At 39.0% G+C, this 16347-nt stretch overlaps 1 protein-coding gene across 5 annotated transcripts in view; it reads left to right on the plus strand.

Moving 5' to 3' along the window:
* Positions 1-16347, plus strand: part of FYB1 (FYN binding protein 1) — a 92133-nt gene that overhangs the window by 41829 nt on the left and 33957 nt on the right. For 3 of the 5 annotated variants that reach the window (XM_070743415.1, XM_070743416.1, XM_070743418.1), the window contains exons 3-9: positions 5438-5618; positions 6849-6898; positions 8300-8319; positions 8920-8960; positions 11499-11622; positions 13017-13173; positions 15199-15343. In XM_070743415.1, the coding sequence (XP_070599516.1) occupies positions 5438-5618; positions 6849-6898; positions 8300-8319; positions 8920-8960; positions 11499-11622; positions 13017-13173; positions 15199-15343 (718 nt within the window). The remainder of the gene's footprint in view (positions 1-5437; positions 5619-6848; positions 6899-8299; positions 8320-8919; positions 8961-11498; positions 11623-13016; positions 13174-15198; positions 15344-16347) is intronic. The other 2 variants (XM_070743417.1, XM_070743419.1) reach the window with 1 other exon arrangement.

Genomic DNA, 16347 nt, shown 5'->3' on the forward strand with positions numbered 1-16347 from the left:
CTCCCCACCCAAATTCTGAGCTTTTATTTCTTTCCTAATTTGTTTGCACACATTATTTGCTTTTGCATTGATTCCTATGGGAAAAATTGCTTCTACTTACAAACTTTTCTACTTAAGGACCTGGTCAGGGAACAAATTAAGCTCTTAAGTAGAGGTACCACTGTACTGTAATAACACAAATGTAACCACAAATTCAAGTAGGAAAGTGTAGTCATTTTAGGTCAAGCCAAATTCAAAACTACTAAAGATTTCCTATAAGCCTGGCATTCTGATCAGTATCAGTTTGCAGCTGGTGCAGTCCAATATGGCGTCCTGGTAGCGAAAATGGAACTGCGCGCACAGCTCTAGCTGGCTGGTGGGTGGGTGCATAAGTGTGAGATTCAGCTTCTGCACATGCACAGGAAGCCAAATCACATGTGAGAATGCATGCACAAACAAGACTTCACCAATTTTCACCATTTTTTTGCTTTTGCGCATGCGCAAAAATATCGGCAAACATTGGCAAAACCCACCAAAAAACTCATACAAAATTTGGCTTCCGGTGCATGTGCAGAAGCCAAATCTCACACCAATGCGCATGTGTCTACCACCGGCACATGCAGCCGTCACTGGGAGCATTTTGGTAGCGCCGGCGAAGAGGAACCCCCACCTGATTCTGATGGATCCGTCATTAGTAGTCACATACTGCAGAGATAGAGAATAGTTTGCCAACTCTTCCAACGAGCAAAGACTCAAGTTAAAGACAAACAGCATGAAGCACAGTCTCCCTTATCAGATGCCCAGCAATCAATAGGGAGATAAGCATTAACCAACACAATAAGTGGAAATAATCTACACTGAAACAGCGCAGTTAGCCAAACCAAGATAACTTGATCAGAAACGGGCACAGAAACCACAAGAAGAAAAATAGGGCAAGCTAAGACGGGCTACAAGAATGGTGGAAGGTCTTAAGCATAAAACGTATCAGGGAAGACTTAATGAACTCAATCTGTATAGTCTGGAAGACAGAAGGAAAAGGGGGGACATGATCAAAACATTTAAATATGTTAAAGGGTTAAATAAGGTTCAGGAGGGAAGTGTTTTTAATAGGAAAGTGAACACAAGAACAAGAATCTGAAGTTAGTTGGGGGAAAGATCAAAAGCAACATGAGAAAATATCATTTTACTGAAAGAGTAGTAGATCCTTGGAACAAACTTCCAGCAGACGTGGTTGGTAAATCCACAGTAACTGAATTTAAACATGCCTGGGATAAACATATATCCATTGTAAGATAAAATACAGGAAATAGTATAAGGGCATACTAGATGGACCATGAGGTCTTTTTCTGCCGTCAGTCTTCTATGTTTCTATGTTTCTAAGCTTTCGCCTATAAAAAGCCAGCAAACTCCACTTCCCTAAATTGAAGCACTGACAAAGTTCACCCCTGGTTTAGGGCAACAATGGAAGAGAGGTAACACAGACTTTTTATCCCTAGCTTCAGTGAAGGGTCTCTCATCTTTAGCACTATCGGTGCACCCTCCAAGGTCGTGGCAGTCATGTCTGATGGGCACATGCGCCCGTCAGTGCGATATTTGGCTTTGCATATGCACAGCAAGCAAAATCTTGTGTGAGGACAAGCACACAAGCAAGATTTTGGCAATTCTGTATGCGCAGAAGCAAATAACTGAGTTGGAGGGGATCTTAAAGGTCTTCCTGGCCAACCCTTGCTTAGGCAGGAAACCATATACAATTTCTGACAAACGGTTGTCCAATCTCTTCTTAAAAATTTGGAGCAGCCACAACTTCTGGAGGCAAGTCGTTCCACTGATTAATTGTTTTAACTGTCAGGAAATTTCTTCTTAGTTCTAGTGTCTTCTCTCCTTGATTAGTTTCCATCCATTGCTTTTTGTCCTGCTTTCAGGCCCTTTGGAGAATAGGTTGACCCCTTAACCCTAACCCCTATTCTTTGTGGCATCTCCTTAGATATTGGAACACTGCTATTATGTCTCCCCTGGTCCTTATTTTCATTAAATTAAACATACCCAATTCCAGCAACCGTTCTTCATATGCTTTAGCCTCCAGTCTCCTAATCATCTTTGTTGCTCTTCTCTGCACTCTTTCTAGAATTTGAACATCTTTTTTACATGTTTAAATTTTTGACAGAGATGCCAATATAATAGTTAAGGTGCCCTTCTGTTCTCCCATTTGTCCTCTTTTCCAATTGTCTGTGCCTTCCATTAATCATTCAGCTATCTGGTAAGCCAGCTGGAAATCTCATGAGGTTGCCAAATACAGTGGTACCTCTACTTAAGAACTTAATTTGTTCCATGACTAGGTTCTTAAGTAGAAAAGTTTGTAAGTAGAAGCAATTTTTTCCCATAGGAATCAATGTAAAAGTAAATAATGTGTGCAAACCCATTAGGAAAGAAATAAAAGCTTGGAATTTGGGTGGGAGGAAGAGGAGGAAGAAGAGGAGGAGGACTGTCGCTGCCCAGAGTGAAGGGAGTGTTTCTTTTCTCTGGGCGCTGGCAGAGGTTTATTCCATCTCCAAGTGCCCAGAGAAAGGAAAATGCTCCGTTCGCTCTGGACTGCCAAAGCCTCCTTAAGTGCCACCGAAAGGCTCCCCTGGCAGCCCAGAAAACCCGAGATGGCCGGGATTAAAGCGGGAATGGCAGGAACCTTCGTGCCGCTCTCAAATTTCCTGGGAAATTTTTCTGGGCTTGGGTTCTTAAGTAGAAAATGGTTCTTAAGAAGAGGCCAAAAAAATCTTGAACACCTGGTTCTTATCTAGAAAAGTTCTTAAGTAGAGGCATTCTTAGGTAGAGGTAACACAGTATATGATTTCATCATTGTCTTCGGAGAGGGGCGGCATACAAATGTAATAAATTATTATTATTATTATTGTTGTTGTTGTTATTGCTATTATTGTTTTGTTGTTATTGTTGTTATTGTTGTTATTGTTGTTTTGTTGTTTTGTTGTTTTGTTGTTTTGTTGTTTTGTGTTGTTTTGTTTTGTTGTTGTTGTTGTTGTTGTTATTATTATTATTATTATTATTATTATTATTATTGTCACCCTAAATCTTGTTTGCTATTTTTGCTATAATTATTGTTGGTTAGCATGATATATATTGCTAAAAAGCAATGAGTTTAGAAGGGACTCTAACAATTAAAATGTGCAGGAATATGTTATCTATTAAAGACAAAATGAATTATGATTAGAATCACTCAGGGAAAGGTTAAGAGGGAGAAGGAGGAAGTAGAAAGGCAAGGGAGAAAGGAAGGGGTGGGGGTAAGTTGGAAGGGGGAAAGAAAGAGAAAGAAGGGAGAAGGAAGGAATGGAGATAGAGGGAGAGGAGTGTAAAGAAAGGAGGAAAAACAGACTGATAAATAACAGTATAACATAGGTGTAAAAATAAAATATTGATTTAGGATAGATTGGATAAAAATGTATAATTGTGTTTTTGATACATTTTACGGTTTATGCACAGAGAAACTGCAGAGAAAAAATTAAAAAAAATATTTTAAAAATGATATCTATTGCTAACGCCTGATATAGCACAGTATAGTATAATACAGATGTTAATCTTGATATAAAGTGTTGCTAACCCCTGATATAGTATAGTGTGTAGTGCTATACAAAATGCTGTAAAAATTGGGACTCAAAAGGGATATCTCCCTTGTCTTGTTGATATTCCCTCCCCCTCAAATAATTACGAATGAAAGACTCTCTTAGCTAGATTTCTGTAATATTTACTAGGTTCCAGAAATATACATTTCTTTTCTCTTTCATTGTCAATTGTCAATTTGCAGTATGTATATGTATCTGTATCTGTATCTGTATATGCATCTGCATCTGCATCTGCATCTGCATATGCATATGTATATGTATATGTATATGTACTGTATGTGTATGTGTATGTATATGTGTGTGTGTGTGTTTTCTGTTGGATAAGTAAGGGTATGGCTAGCTGATGAGGCCAGAACAAGGCTGAAATAGCACTATCCCAGTCTCTCTTAATTTTAAAAATTCAGCAAAAACATGTGATGCATCTATCTATCTATCTATCTATCTATCTATCTATCTATCTATCTATCTTAATATATATATATATATATATATATATATATATATATATATATATATATATATATATATATCTCAAATTAACTGCCTTGAGATGGCCCTGGGTTGGGCCTAGAGGCAAAAAGGAGCTATGACGTTCCTTCAATATAGCAGGGTGATCCAACAGAAAAAACATATATATATAATGTTTTCAGAGTTTCTTTGCTTTCTGGTGTACAGGAAAGAATGAAAGCATGCATGAACATACACATGGTAAACTGTAATTATTAAAATATGGCCAGTTTATCCAAAGCAGAAGTTATGCAAAAACATAATGGATTAATCAGCAACTGACTTGATAAAAATATGTGCCACGCAGGCCGCAGAGCTAGAGTAGCAATATGGAAAGGAATTGTGGTGAGGATTTCATATACCTTTTATTTATTTGTTTGTTTGTTTTGTCAAGTATGTATTGGTGGTATACAAAGATATAATAATATTTATATACATGATACTAGTAAAAGAGAAACATTAGGACAGGGGACGGAAGTCACTCTGGTGCACTTATGCACGCCTCTTACTGACCTCTTAGGAATCGGGTGAGGTCAACAGTGGATAGTCTAAGGGTAATGTTTTGGGGGTTTGTTGTGATGACACGAGAGTCTGGCAGTGAGTTCCATGCATCAACTACTGGGTTATTAAAGTCGTATTTCCTGCAGTCGGGTTTAAAGCGGTTTACTTTAAGTTTGTGCTTGTATCTTGTTGTGGCTGAAGCTGAAGTAGTCGTTGACAGGAAGGACATTGTAGCAGATGATTTTATGAGCTATGCTTAGGTCGTGTTTAAGGTGCCATAGTTCTAAGCTTTCTAAACCTAGGATTGTAAGTCTAGTTGCATAGGCTATTCTGTTGCGAGTGGAGAGCTCTCAGTAAAGTATCTCTGGATATTTTCTAGAGTGTTTATGTCCGAAATGCAGTATGGGTTCCAGACAGATCAGCTGTATTCAAGGATTGGTCTGGTGAAAGTTTTGTATGTTCTGGTTAGTAGTGTGAGATTACTGGAGCAGAAGCTACGTAGGATTAGGTTAACAACTCTTGAAGTCTTTTTGGCAATGTTGTTGCAGTAGGCTTTGGCACTTAGGTCATTTGATACAAGTATTCCAAGGTCTTTTACGGAGTGAGGGCTGTCTGTAAGGTCTTGTTTATTCAGCTTGTATTTGGTGTTCTGAGTGTTTTTGCCAATGTGTAGGACAGAATATTTTTTTGGTTGAGATTTTGAGCTGCCAGATGCTTGACCATTCAGACACAAAGTCAAGGTCTTTTGGGAGGGTAGCTGGGTTATTGGTGGTGTTGAAAAGTTTTAAATTGTCATTAAGTGCCTCTTGTTTCTGTTCCAGGTTCCAGTTCATCCAATTCAGCGGGTTTGCCTCCCCCACTTCCACCACCCATTCATGCCACACAGCCAACAAATTTATCATCACCGTCCCCTCCTCCTCCCCCTCCTCCAGGTTTGCATCCATCAACACAAACTCCTGCTCTCCCCCCAAGGGGCAACATCCCATCCAAGCCTGATTTCAGGTACATAGTTATTATGAATTATAGTCATTCTATCATATTTTCTTTTTTTCTTAAAAAAATGAGATGAATCTCTATACAGTGATACCTCGTCTTATGAACCCCTCATCACACGAACGTTTCGAGATATGAACCTGGGGTTTGAGATTCTTTTGCCTCTTCTTACGAACTTTTTTTACCTTATGAACCCACTGCCGCTGGGATGCCCCGCTTCTGGACTTCCATTGCAAGTGAAGCACCCGTTTTTGCAATCCTGGGATTCCCCTGAGGCTCCCCTCCATGGGAAACCCCACCTCCGGACTTCTGTGTCTTTGCGATGCTCTAGGGGAATCCCAGGAGGGGAATCCCAGGATCGCAAAAACGGGCGCTTCGCTGGCAACGGAAGTCCAGAAATGGGTTTTCCCAGCGAGGGAAGCCTCAGCGAAATCGCAGCATTGCAAAACCATGGAAGTCCGGAGATGGGGTATCGCACGGTGAGTAGATGGATGGATGGGTGGGTGGGTGGATGGATGGATAGAGATAGATAGATGATAGATAGATAGATAGATAGATAGACAGACAGACAGACAGACAGACAGACAGACAGATAAAGACAGACAGGCAGACAGACTAACACAGACAGACAGACATGATAGGTAGGTAGGTAGGTAGGTAGGTAGATAGGAGATAGATAGTCAGTCAGTCAGACAGACAGACAGACAGATTTACCATCTTTCTTATTATAAATATTTCAAAGTGACAAACATATCGAATACTCTTTCCTCCCATTTTCTTATGACAACAACCCTTTGAGTTGGGTTGGCTGACAGAATGATACTGCTCCAAAGTCACCCAGCTGGCTTTTAGAACTAGAACCCATGGCCTCCTAATTTCAAAATGTCCTGTTATGTATAAAATATAAGGCTGGATGGATCTTGTTTCAGTGTGGCTACTATGGCAGGCAGAATTGCACTAAGCATATATTTTTTTAGCAAGGAAATAATATGTAAAGTACTCCTTGTTCAATTTTTGTAAGTGCAAGTGTTAAAAAACATGAGAATCCTTCTTAGAAGAAAGAACCACATACTGTGATTAAAACATAAAAGCAGATTGCAGAAATCTTAGCGTAATTCCCTCTCACACACCAAAATAAAGATTTCCTATAAAACAGAATGGACTTTCACTTTAAAAAGAAAATGCATTTCAGTGGGCTTTCTCCTTTTTCTCAACAAATTCATTTTTGTTGTTTTGTAGAGGCCAAGAAACTGAAGAAAATTATGATGATGTTGGATTTGGTTCAGAAGGTAAGAACACCTATTATCATAGACAGAGGGCAAGTGAGAAGCATGCATGGGATCCATAACATATGAGAAATAAGCAGGGGTGGGCAGCAGGCAGGATGGGGTGGAACACAGTTCCACCGGCGGAAATGAAGCTGTGTGCCCCCTCCTCCCATCCTCCTCCTCTTCCTCAGAAAGTGGCAGGGAGACCAGCACCAGCAGGAGTTGCAGAGGGGGGGGGGGTTCCTCCTGCCTCTTTTCTCAACAGCTGATCGACACCCATTTGCCTAGCTACCCAGCCCTGAACAGTTTGGTGATCCAGTTGTTGGAAGAAAGCATTAGGGCGGAGGACCAGTTGTTAAATTATTTGAATTCCACCACTGGATGAAGCTTTCATAGAATTGTTGTGGAATATATAAAGAATATAAGAAGTATAATTTAAAAAAATAGTGTCATAGAATTGTATCATAAGTCCATCTCACTGGGCCATGCATGGAACATCTCGAAGCAGATCAAAAGAGACACAATTTGCATGGCTTCATTGCTTATATACACCCATCCCCAGATTCCCTTCCTTCCCACCTTGCTGCCCCCCAACCTCCCCATACACCACTAGCTAACAATACCCATGGCTTGGTATTTTGATTGCTGGATTGCAAAATAATGTAATACAAGTGGCCTTCTCTGGGTCCTCTTGGCTAAACAGTATCGGTTGGCATGGCTGCCAGTCAGAATGTAAAATAAATAAAACTCCGAGTCCTTGTTTTAAGGTTCAAGAGTGAATTTATCAAAATCAGAACTAGATGCATTGAAAGAAAAGCAATGTCTGAGAAAATGGCGCGATACAAGCATATATCAAAACTCCTTTTCCACCCCCTTTAGGGATTATGCCCAATCCTCATTGTCCATATCCATCAGGTGGCACATGTTAGCCCCCACGTCACTCTTCAGGAATGGTCTCCTCCTGGTACCTAGGAAAACGAAACTTAACTCTCTTCCGGTGCTCTTCCCAACCCCCCTTCTTCCTAACCCACCCCGTAACTCTATGACAACCAAGCGAAAGATTGCAGCAGCATAGCAAAGGTTGACAGGCCTTCTCTGTGGTAGCAGCGGCTTTCTGGAACTAACTAGCTGTGGAGATCTGCACTGCCTCCATCTTACTTTCCAGAAAAAGCCCTAAAAACCTGACTTTGCTGGCAAGCCTGGGGCCATGATCGATCGACACATCTCTAGATCCAGCCTCAATAAGAATTGTATGACTGTATTAATTGGGGTTTAAAAAAAATTTACATTGTTTTTTAGCTGTTGTAAGCCGCCCAGAATCCTTCAGGAGTTGGGCAGCATACAAATTTAATAAATGGATGGATGGATGGATGGATGAATGAATAAATAAATAATAAAGTACTTTGCCTTTTTATCCATTAGATACTGGAAATGCCGATGAAGTAAGTACACTGCCATATATATATAAACTACAAGCTTAAGAAGATATTCACTTTTTGGTGTTCTATTTTTTTAAATTGGTAATGAAAGCAGTAGAGGAATATGAATAGGATGAATTAATAAAAACGTACTAAATGATAACACTGAGTATATTAATATAGTGGGAAAGCCCTCACCAACTCTTGGGTTACGGAAAACCTTACTACAAAAATGTAATTGTATATTTTATAAATTAAACTTAAGGATTCTGGTTCCATATATAAAATCTATTTTCATAAATCTTTATAAAAACAGGACATTTCAAAATTGCAAGTACAGCTTGTAAAATATCATTAATGATTGAATTCAGGTTTATTTTACTATCAGATCATGTATGCTGAGTAAATTCATTCAATATTACATATCTAGAAATGAACAGTTTATCCACATAGAACAAGCAATATCCTCTAAGACTGGAGGGAGCAAAAATCTACAAATGTGTGTGTCAGTGTATACACTTCACTATTCTTAATTTTCAGTAAAAACTAAAAAATATACACTTTTCGCTATTTTTAATGTTCAGTAAAAACTAAAAACTTTTTTTTCCCTTTTCCTAAAATCAGAACAGCGATGGAGAAATGTATGAAGACATAAATGAGATGAGGTATGAAAATAAAGATATACAAAGTGGGCCCCTGCTCATATTGTAATCATTTCAGGTATTATTAAATCCTGACCACAATTAAAAGTTATTTGCAAAAAAAAAAAATCCAAAATAAAATGTAAAGTTCCACTTGAGTCATTCTAGGCATGAATTCTGGTTAACAATGTCCAATATACTCTGATCATCCATGACTTTTCTTTTCCTGGACATTTTAGAGACTTGTGCTCTAACCATGGATAAGTCAATTTGCTTTTAGCTATGTCAATATTTCTTGAATTAGAAAAAGCTGGAAGGAATTACATTAAATGGGCAAAAATATAAACACTCTATTCGATTATTCATTATCCATTTTCAGGTTGCACCAGTATTGTTTACTTTTAAAAAAATTCAGGAGAATTCATTGCTTTGTGAGAAGATTGTCTGCAAGCAGACTAATTTTTCCTGGCTATAATCTGAATTTAGGTTTTGTAGTGGGGTCAGGTCAGGTCAGGAATTTCTATTTACAAATGGAGGGGAGGTAATGGTGGAGTGTGATGATATGTGGGAATGACCTTGGGGGATAGAAGAAAGAATTGCAGCTTGAACAATGGTCTGATAAGAGGGAACATGGTTTGCAAATGGGGGAAATCCCGATAAGTGTTTCAAAAGGGAACCCCTCTGGTTTTCTGGAGACTAAAAAGAGAGGAAAATCCATAGTCTTGCAAGACTTAAAAATAGCCCAGACAAGAACCACAATCATGAGTATTTTTAATGTAAAGTTACATTAAACGGAATATTGCAAAGTTCTCCCTTCCTATCTCTTTGTTAAGTGTTCCCTATTTGAGGAACAACAGCTTTAAAGCCGACTGGAGAACTTGGCAATTTTATCTCTGAAATTTGATAGTATAATCAGAAGATTTTGATTGGATTGGATTGGATTTGTATGCCGCCCCTCTCCGTAGACTCGGGGCGGCTAACAACAGTAGTAAAACAGCATATAACAATCCAATATCTAGTTAAAAAACCCTTATTGTAAAATCAAACATACATACAGACATACCATGCATAAAATTGTAAAGGCCTAGGGGGAAAGAGTATCTCAGTTCCCCCATGCCTGGCGGCAAAGGTGGGTTTTAAGAAGCTTACAAAAGGCAAGGAGGGTGGGAGCAATTCTAATCTCTGCGGGGAGTTGGTTCCAGAGGGCCGGAGCCGCCACAGAGAAGGCTCTTCCCCTGGGTCCGCCAAGTGACATTGTTTAGTTGACGGGACCCAGAGAAGACCCACTCTGAGTGATCTAACAGGTCGCTGGGATTCGTGCAGCAGAAGGTGGTCCCTGAGATAGTCTGGTCCGGTGCCAAGATATTTTTGGGTCACCCAAAGGCAGCTAGGCCTTGGGATTTGGCTGGTTACACAATACTTGATTTGACCGACAATCAGGATGATTAAGAAAACAGATTGTTACTCAATTTACTCGTCTTTCCAGTAAAAGTGAGGTTGTAGACAGGAAATGTTGGCACAAAATCCCTTATTTAGAATATCAGAATAGCAGATGTAAGCAGTAGCAAGATTTACTAACTTCAGTAGGTTGGTAGTCAATATCCCTAAACCCCAAACACACACTTCCCATTTGAATGGACATTTTGGAAAATTCTTTCCACTGATGGCAACTTTTTCGTTTTCTAAAATGGCCCTTAGAAATGTTGATATGAGGAAAGTGAAGTGGTACATATCAGTGGTGAAATCTATTTATCTTCCCTACCGGTTTGGAAGCATGCATTTTGCTTTTTCACCTTTTGCACATGGGCAGAAGGCTTTGAGCATGCGCAGAGGATTTTTTAAAAAAATGGCAGTGTCTGGCCAGGAGGGCTGCAGCTGCTACCGATGCTCTGAAATCACGGCGGCTGCCGCTACCGGTTCGCCCGAATTGGGCCGAACCAATAGCACCTCTGGAACCAACTCCGCCCAGATATCAGAGTTGCCCCCACCCTCCTTGCCTTTCGTAAGCTCCCACCTCTGTCATCAGGCAAGGGGGAACTGAGATATTCCCTTCCCCCTAGGCTTATAAAATTTATGCATGGTATGTCTGTATGTATGATTGCTTTCTTAAACTGGGGTTTTTTACATTACTTTTAATATTAGATTTGTTCATATTGTCTTTTTACTGTTGTTAGCCGTCCCGAGTCTGCAGAGAGGGGCGGCATACAGATCTAGTTAATAGATAAATAAATAAATAAATAAATTTTGTTTATTTGTTTATTTATTGGGTTTGTACGCCGCCCCTCTCCGTAGACTTTTAATAATGGGGTTTTTAGTGTTTTTAAATTATTAGATTTGTCGTACATTGTTTTATTGTTGCTGTGAGCCGCCCCAAATCTACGGAGAAGGGCGGCATACAAATAAATAAATAAATCCCTGGTACATATCATCTGATCTTGCTAAGTCTCCCCCTTTCTTCAAAATTGTGATCTGCACCTAAAATAGAAACACATTTTTTAAAAAAAAACGTTTGGGGTCAATTCATCTTTACAGCTGAATTGCGTATTAAGTACCCTTCTTATTGTGCAGATTTACATCACAAGAAGAGGAAAAAAAGAAAGAGAAGGAGGAGAAGAAAAAATCTGATCAAAAGAAAGAACAGAGGGATAAGGATAAAAAGGAGCAAGAAGCCAGAAAGAAATTCAAGGTAAAAGGTCTTTCAAGAAGGTCATGCAAAGAACTGGAATCCCCCGCCCCTCTCTCCCCCTCTCTCTCTCTCCCTCTCCCTCCCTCTCTCTCTCTCTGTGCATATACTACTACTACTACTATTATGAATAATAATAATAATAATACTTATTATTATTATTATCATTATTATTACTATTACTATTATTATTATTATATCAATACAACACAGCAAACGAGATCACTATGGCCTTATCACAGGTTATCTAGCAAAAACTGCCATTTCATTTGTTCTTTTGATTTTTTAAATTGCATCAAGTCACTCCCAGATATTAATTAATTTGCTAATTAACTAATGAAACTTAATTAGTTTAATTTAAGCAGTTTAAATAGTTAAGTTAAACTTAACTAGCACATTTTCTTCATATTTATATCCTTAAAAAAATAAACAAAACCAGCTCATTCAGTAAAAGAGATAGATAATAGTCTTAGTCCACTGAATCAAATGCTGGAGCTTTTTGTCTTTATTATTCTATTGGAGGGGAGGAAACAACAGCATGGCCATGTGACTCCTTGACACTGTATGGTCACAGTCATTCTAGGAAGTGCTCCAGATCAACTTCTGAACAGAACCTTATACTTCTGTAAGCATGCCAGGTATTTTTATTGAAAAAACCCCAATATTATTATTATTACTACTATTATTATTATTATTATTATTATTAGTAGTAGTAGTAGTAGTAGTAGTAGTATGTCAGTACAACACAGCAAACAAGATCACTATGCTGGATTTCGTATTTCATCACCAGTCGGGCGCTTCCCAAGCACCTAGGACTGCGTGATGTAGTGGCAAATTATGTTTGCCGATCCCAGTAAAGCAGCCTTTTGCAATTGACAGATGGAGATTTTGTCAATTCCGATGGTTTTCAAATGTCCACTGAGATCCTTTGGTACTGCGCCCAGCGTGCCAAGTACCACTGGGACCACTTTCACTGGCTTATACCAGAGTCGTTGCAGCTCGATTTTTAGATCTTCGTATTTCACTAATTTCTCTAGCTGCTTCTCCTCAATTCTGCTGTCTCCTGGGATTGCGATATCAATGATCCATACTTTCTTTTTCTCCACGATCACAATGTCTGGTGTGTTATATTTCAGAATTCGGTCAGTCTGAAGTCGGAAGTCCCACAATATTATTATTATTATTATTATTATTATTATTATTATTATTATTATTATTATTATTATTATTATTTAGATTTGTATGCCGCCCCCTCCGAGGACTGATGGACTCATTCTCATAACACGCATTTAGTATTATAATATTTTGTATTATCTTTCAAGTTACGATTTGGTTTCCCTTTTCTCTCATTCTCCCTAAGTATTAAACCTAACTATGTATCTTCATCTTTTATGTAGCTAGAAGGTCCCATTCAAGTTATTCATCAGGCACGAGTTTCCACGGACTTTAAAGGAGGAAAGTATGACCTGTCATTCAAACAAGGGGACCCAATTGAAATAATTCGCGTCACAGACAATCCAGAAGGGAAATGGCTAGGAAGATTAAAAGGCTCGTGTAGGTATACTACAATGTGTGGAAATTAAGAGAATTTGTGCTAACATAATGAATTATCCCAGGAATATAATTCTTGCATTTGCTTCTATACGCATTACATTTATTTATGCACTACATTTATTTATTTGTTTGTTTGTTTGTTTGTTTGCTTTTGTTTTTTTGTTTTCTTGCTTGTTTGTTTGTGTGTTTGTTTAATATGGCCATCTATCTCACACATGGTGACTCTGGGCAGTGTACAATAAAACAATAACATTGAATTTTGTTATACAGTAAAACTATTTATTTATTTATTTATTCATTCATTTATTTGTTCCTTTATTCATTTATTTATTTATTGTTAGAGTTGAAAGGGACCATGCAGGTCATCAAGTCCAACCCCCTGCCTGAGCAGGCATCCTAAAGCACCCCAGCCAAATGGCAGTCCAATGTCCTCTTGAAAGTGTCCAGAGTTGGGGAGTTCACAATCTCCGCAGGCAGGTTGTTCCACTGGTTGATCGCTCTGACCGTCAAGAAGTTCTTCCTTACTTCTAGGTTGAATCTCTCCTTGGTCAGCTTCCAGCTGTTGTTCCTCGTCCGGCCCTCTGGTGCTCTGGAGAATAGAGTGGCCCCCTCCTCTCTGTGGCAACCCCTCGTATACCTATATACAGCTATCATGTCCCCTCTGGCCCTCCTTTTCTCTAGGCTATCCATGCCCAGTTCCCGCAATCTCTCTTCGTAAGTCTTGGTTTCAAGTCCCCTAATCATTTTGGTTGCTCTTTTCTGCACCTTCTCCAGAGTTTCAACGTCTCTTTTGAAGTGTGATGACCAGAACTGGATGTAGTACTCCAGGTGTGGTCGGACCAGGGCGTAGTAGAGTGGTATTAATACTTCCCTGGTCTTGGAGTGTATCCCCCTGTTGATGCAGCTTAGGATAGTGTTGGCTTTTTTGGCCGCTGCTGCACATTGCTGGCTCATGTTTAGTTGATTATCCATTATTCGGACCTGGGAAAATTGAGGGAACATTGTATACCTCTTGACAGTGCTTTATAGCCCTCTCTAAGTGATTTACAGAGTCAGCATATTGCCCTGACAATATGGATCCTCATTTTACTGACATTTACGGAAGGATGGAAGGCTTAGTCAACCTTGAGCATGGGGAGATTCAAACTGCCAGTTTTTCCTGTGATAAGCTTGATTTCCATATGCTATTCTTATTTATTTCTTTATGGGGGGAAAAACCATAAGCCACAGAATTGTGGTACTATCCAAAATCAGATTTATAATCTCATTGAGAGTAATCTGTAAATCAGAGCAATTATTTTTCTAATTCTATTCTGAATCAGAGGTGGGTTTCAGCAGGCTTTGACCAGTTCTGGAGAACCGGTAGTGGAAATTTTGAGTAGTTTGGAGAATTGGTAAATGCTACCTCTGACTGCCCCACTTTCGGCCTCCCGAGTCCCAGATGATTGGGAGGAAATGGGGATTTTGCAGAAAAGTTCTCTTGGACTGAGGTGGAAATGGGGATTTTGCAGTATCCTGTCATGCCGATCAAGCCAAGCCCAACAAGTCACACACACAGAAACAGCATTAAAAAACACTTTGAATCCCGTCACTGTTCTGGATGTGTTGAATTTTATTTATTTATATTTGTTTGTTTGTTTGTTTATTTAGTCAAGTATGTATTGGTTATATACAAAGATATAATAATATTTACATACATGATACTAGTAAAAGAGAAACATTAGGACAGGGGACGGAAGGCACTCTGGTGCACTTATGCATACCCCTTACTGACTTTTTAGGAATTGGGAGAGGTCAACAGTGGATAGTCTAAGGGTAAAGTTTTGGGCCTTAGGTGATGATACTACAGAGACTGGTAGTGATCTCCATGCATCAACTATTCAGTTACTAAAGTCGTATTAGCAGGATACTTCACTACCTATTTGTTCTATACCGCAATACATCTTGCATGGTGGTTTTTTTCAGTTCTTAGATGTATTTTTTTAATACCGAAGCAACCATATCACCAAATGATATTTGTTTTAGATGGCTACATTAAAACTGCCATGGTGGCAATTGACTATGACACATTAAAAAGGAAGCCACGGCCTCCCGTACATATTCAATCAAAGCATCCAGACAGTGATCAAGAAGTCTATGATGACGTTGGAGACCAGGACAGTATCAGCAGGTATGTCAAAAATTTGTGAACAAAGTGATGAGTACCATGTCTAACCCCTAAATACTATAACCAATTCTGTGTAATCCAACCTATTGTCCTGATTCATCCTTCCATATTTTTAGACAGTCCCCAACCTGTTTTTTTGCCAGAGTAACAACTATACAATACTGGTACCATTAAAATTTGCTTTTCAAAAAATAATAATACATGTTTTAATTCCAAATGGGTAATAAATGGGAAGCTGACATGCTGTAACATTGCTGTAAAGCATGTTTTATCCTTTGAATCCAGATTGTTGTATAGCCTTAGTTTACTACTCTGGAAAGAGTGCAGATAAGAGCAACAAAGATGCTTAGGGGACAGGAAGTTTAAACATATGAAGAACGGTTTCAGGAATTGGTTATGTTTAGTTCAATGAAATGTAAGACTAGGGGAGACATGATAGTAGTGTTCTAATACCTCAGGGATTGCCAGAAAGAAGAGGGAGTCAACCTATCCTCCAAAGCACCTGAGGGTAGAACAAGAAGCAATGGGTGGAAATTAAACAAGGAGAGAAGCAACTTAGAACTAAGGAGAAAATTCCTGACAGTTAGAACATTAATCAGTGGAACAGCTTGCCTCCAGAAGTTGTGAATGCTCCAACACTGGAAGTTTTCAAGAAGATGTTGGATAACCAATTATCTGAAGTAGTGTAGGGTTTCCTCCCTAAGCAGGAGGTTGGACTAGAAGACCTTCAAGGTCCCTTCCAACTCTGTTGTTAGTATTTATTATTATTATTTATTTATTATTATTTATTATTATTATTATTTATTAGATTTGTATGCCGCCCCTCTCCGTAGACTCGGGGCGGCTCACAACAATAACAAGAACAATGTAAGAACAAATCTAATAATTTAAAAAACACTAAAAACCCCATTATTAAAAGCAAACAAACACACAAACATTCCATGTATAAACTGTATAGGCCCAGGGGAGATGTGTCAGTTCCCCCATGCCTGACGGCAGAGATGGAT

This window comes from Erythrolamprus reginae, chromosome 2 (genome assembly GCF_031021105.1).
Source record: "Erythrolamprus reginae isolate rEryReg1 chromosome 2, rEryReg1.hap1, whole genome shotgun sequence".
Taxonomy (NCBI): Eukaryota; Metazoa; Chordata; class Lepidosauria; order Squamata; family Dipsadidae; genus Erythrolamprus; species Erythrolamprus reginae.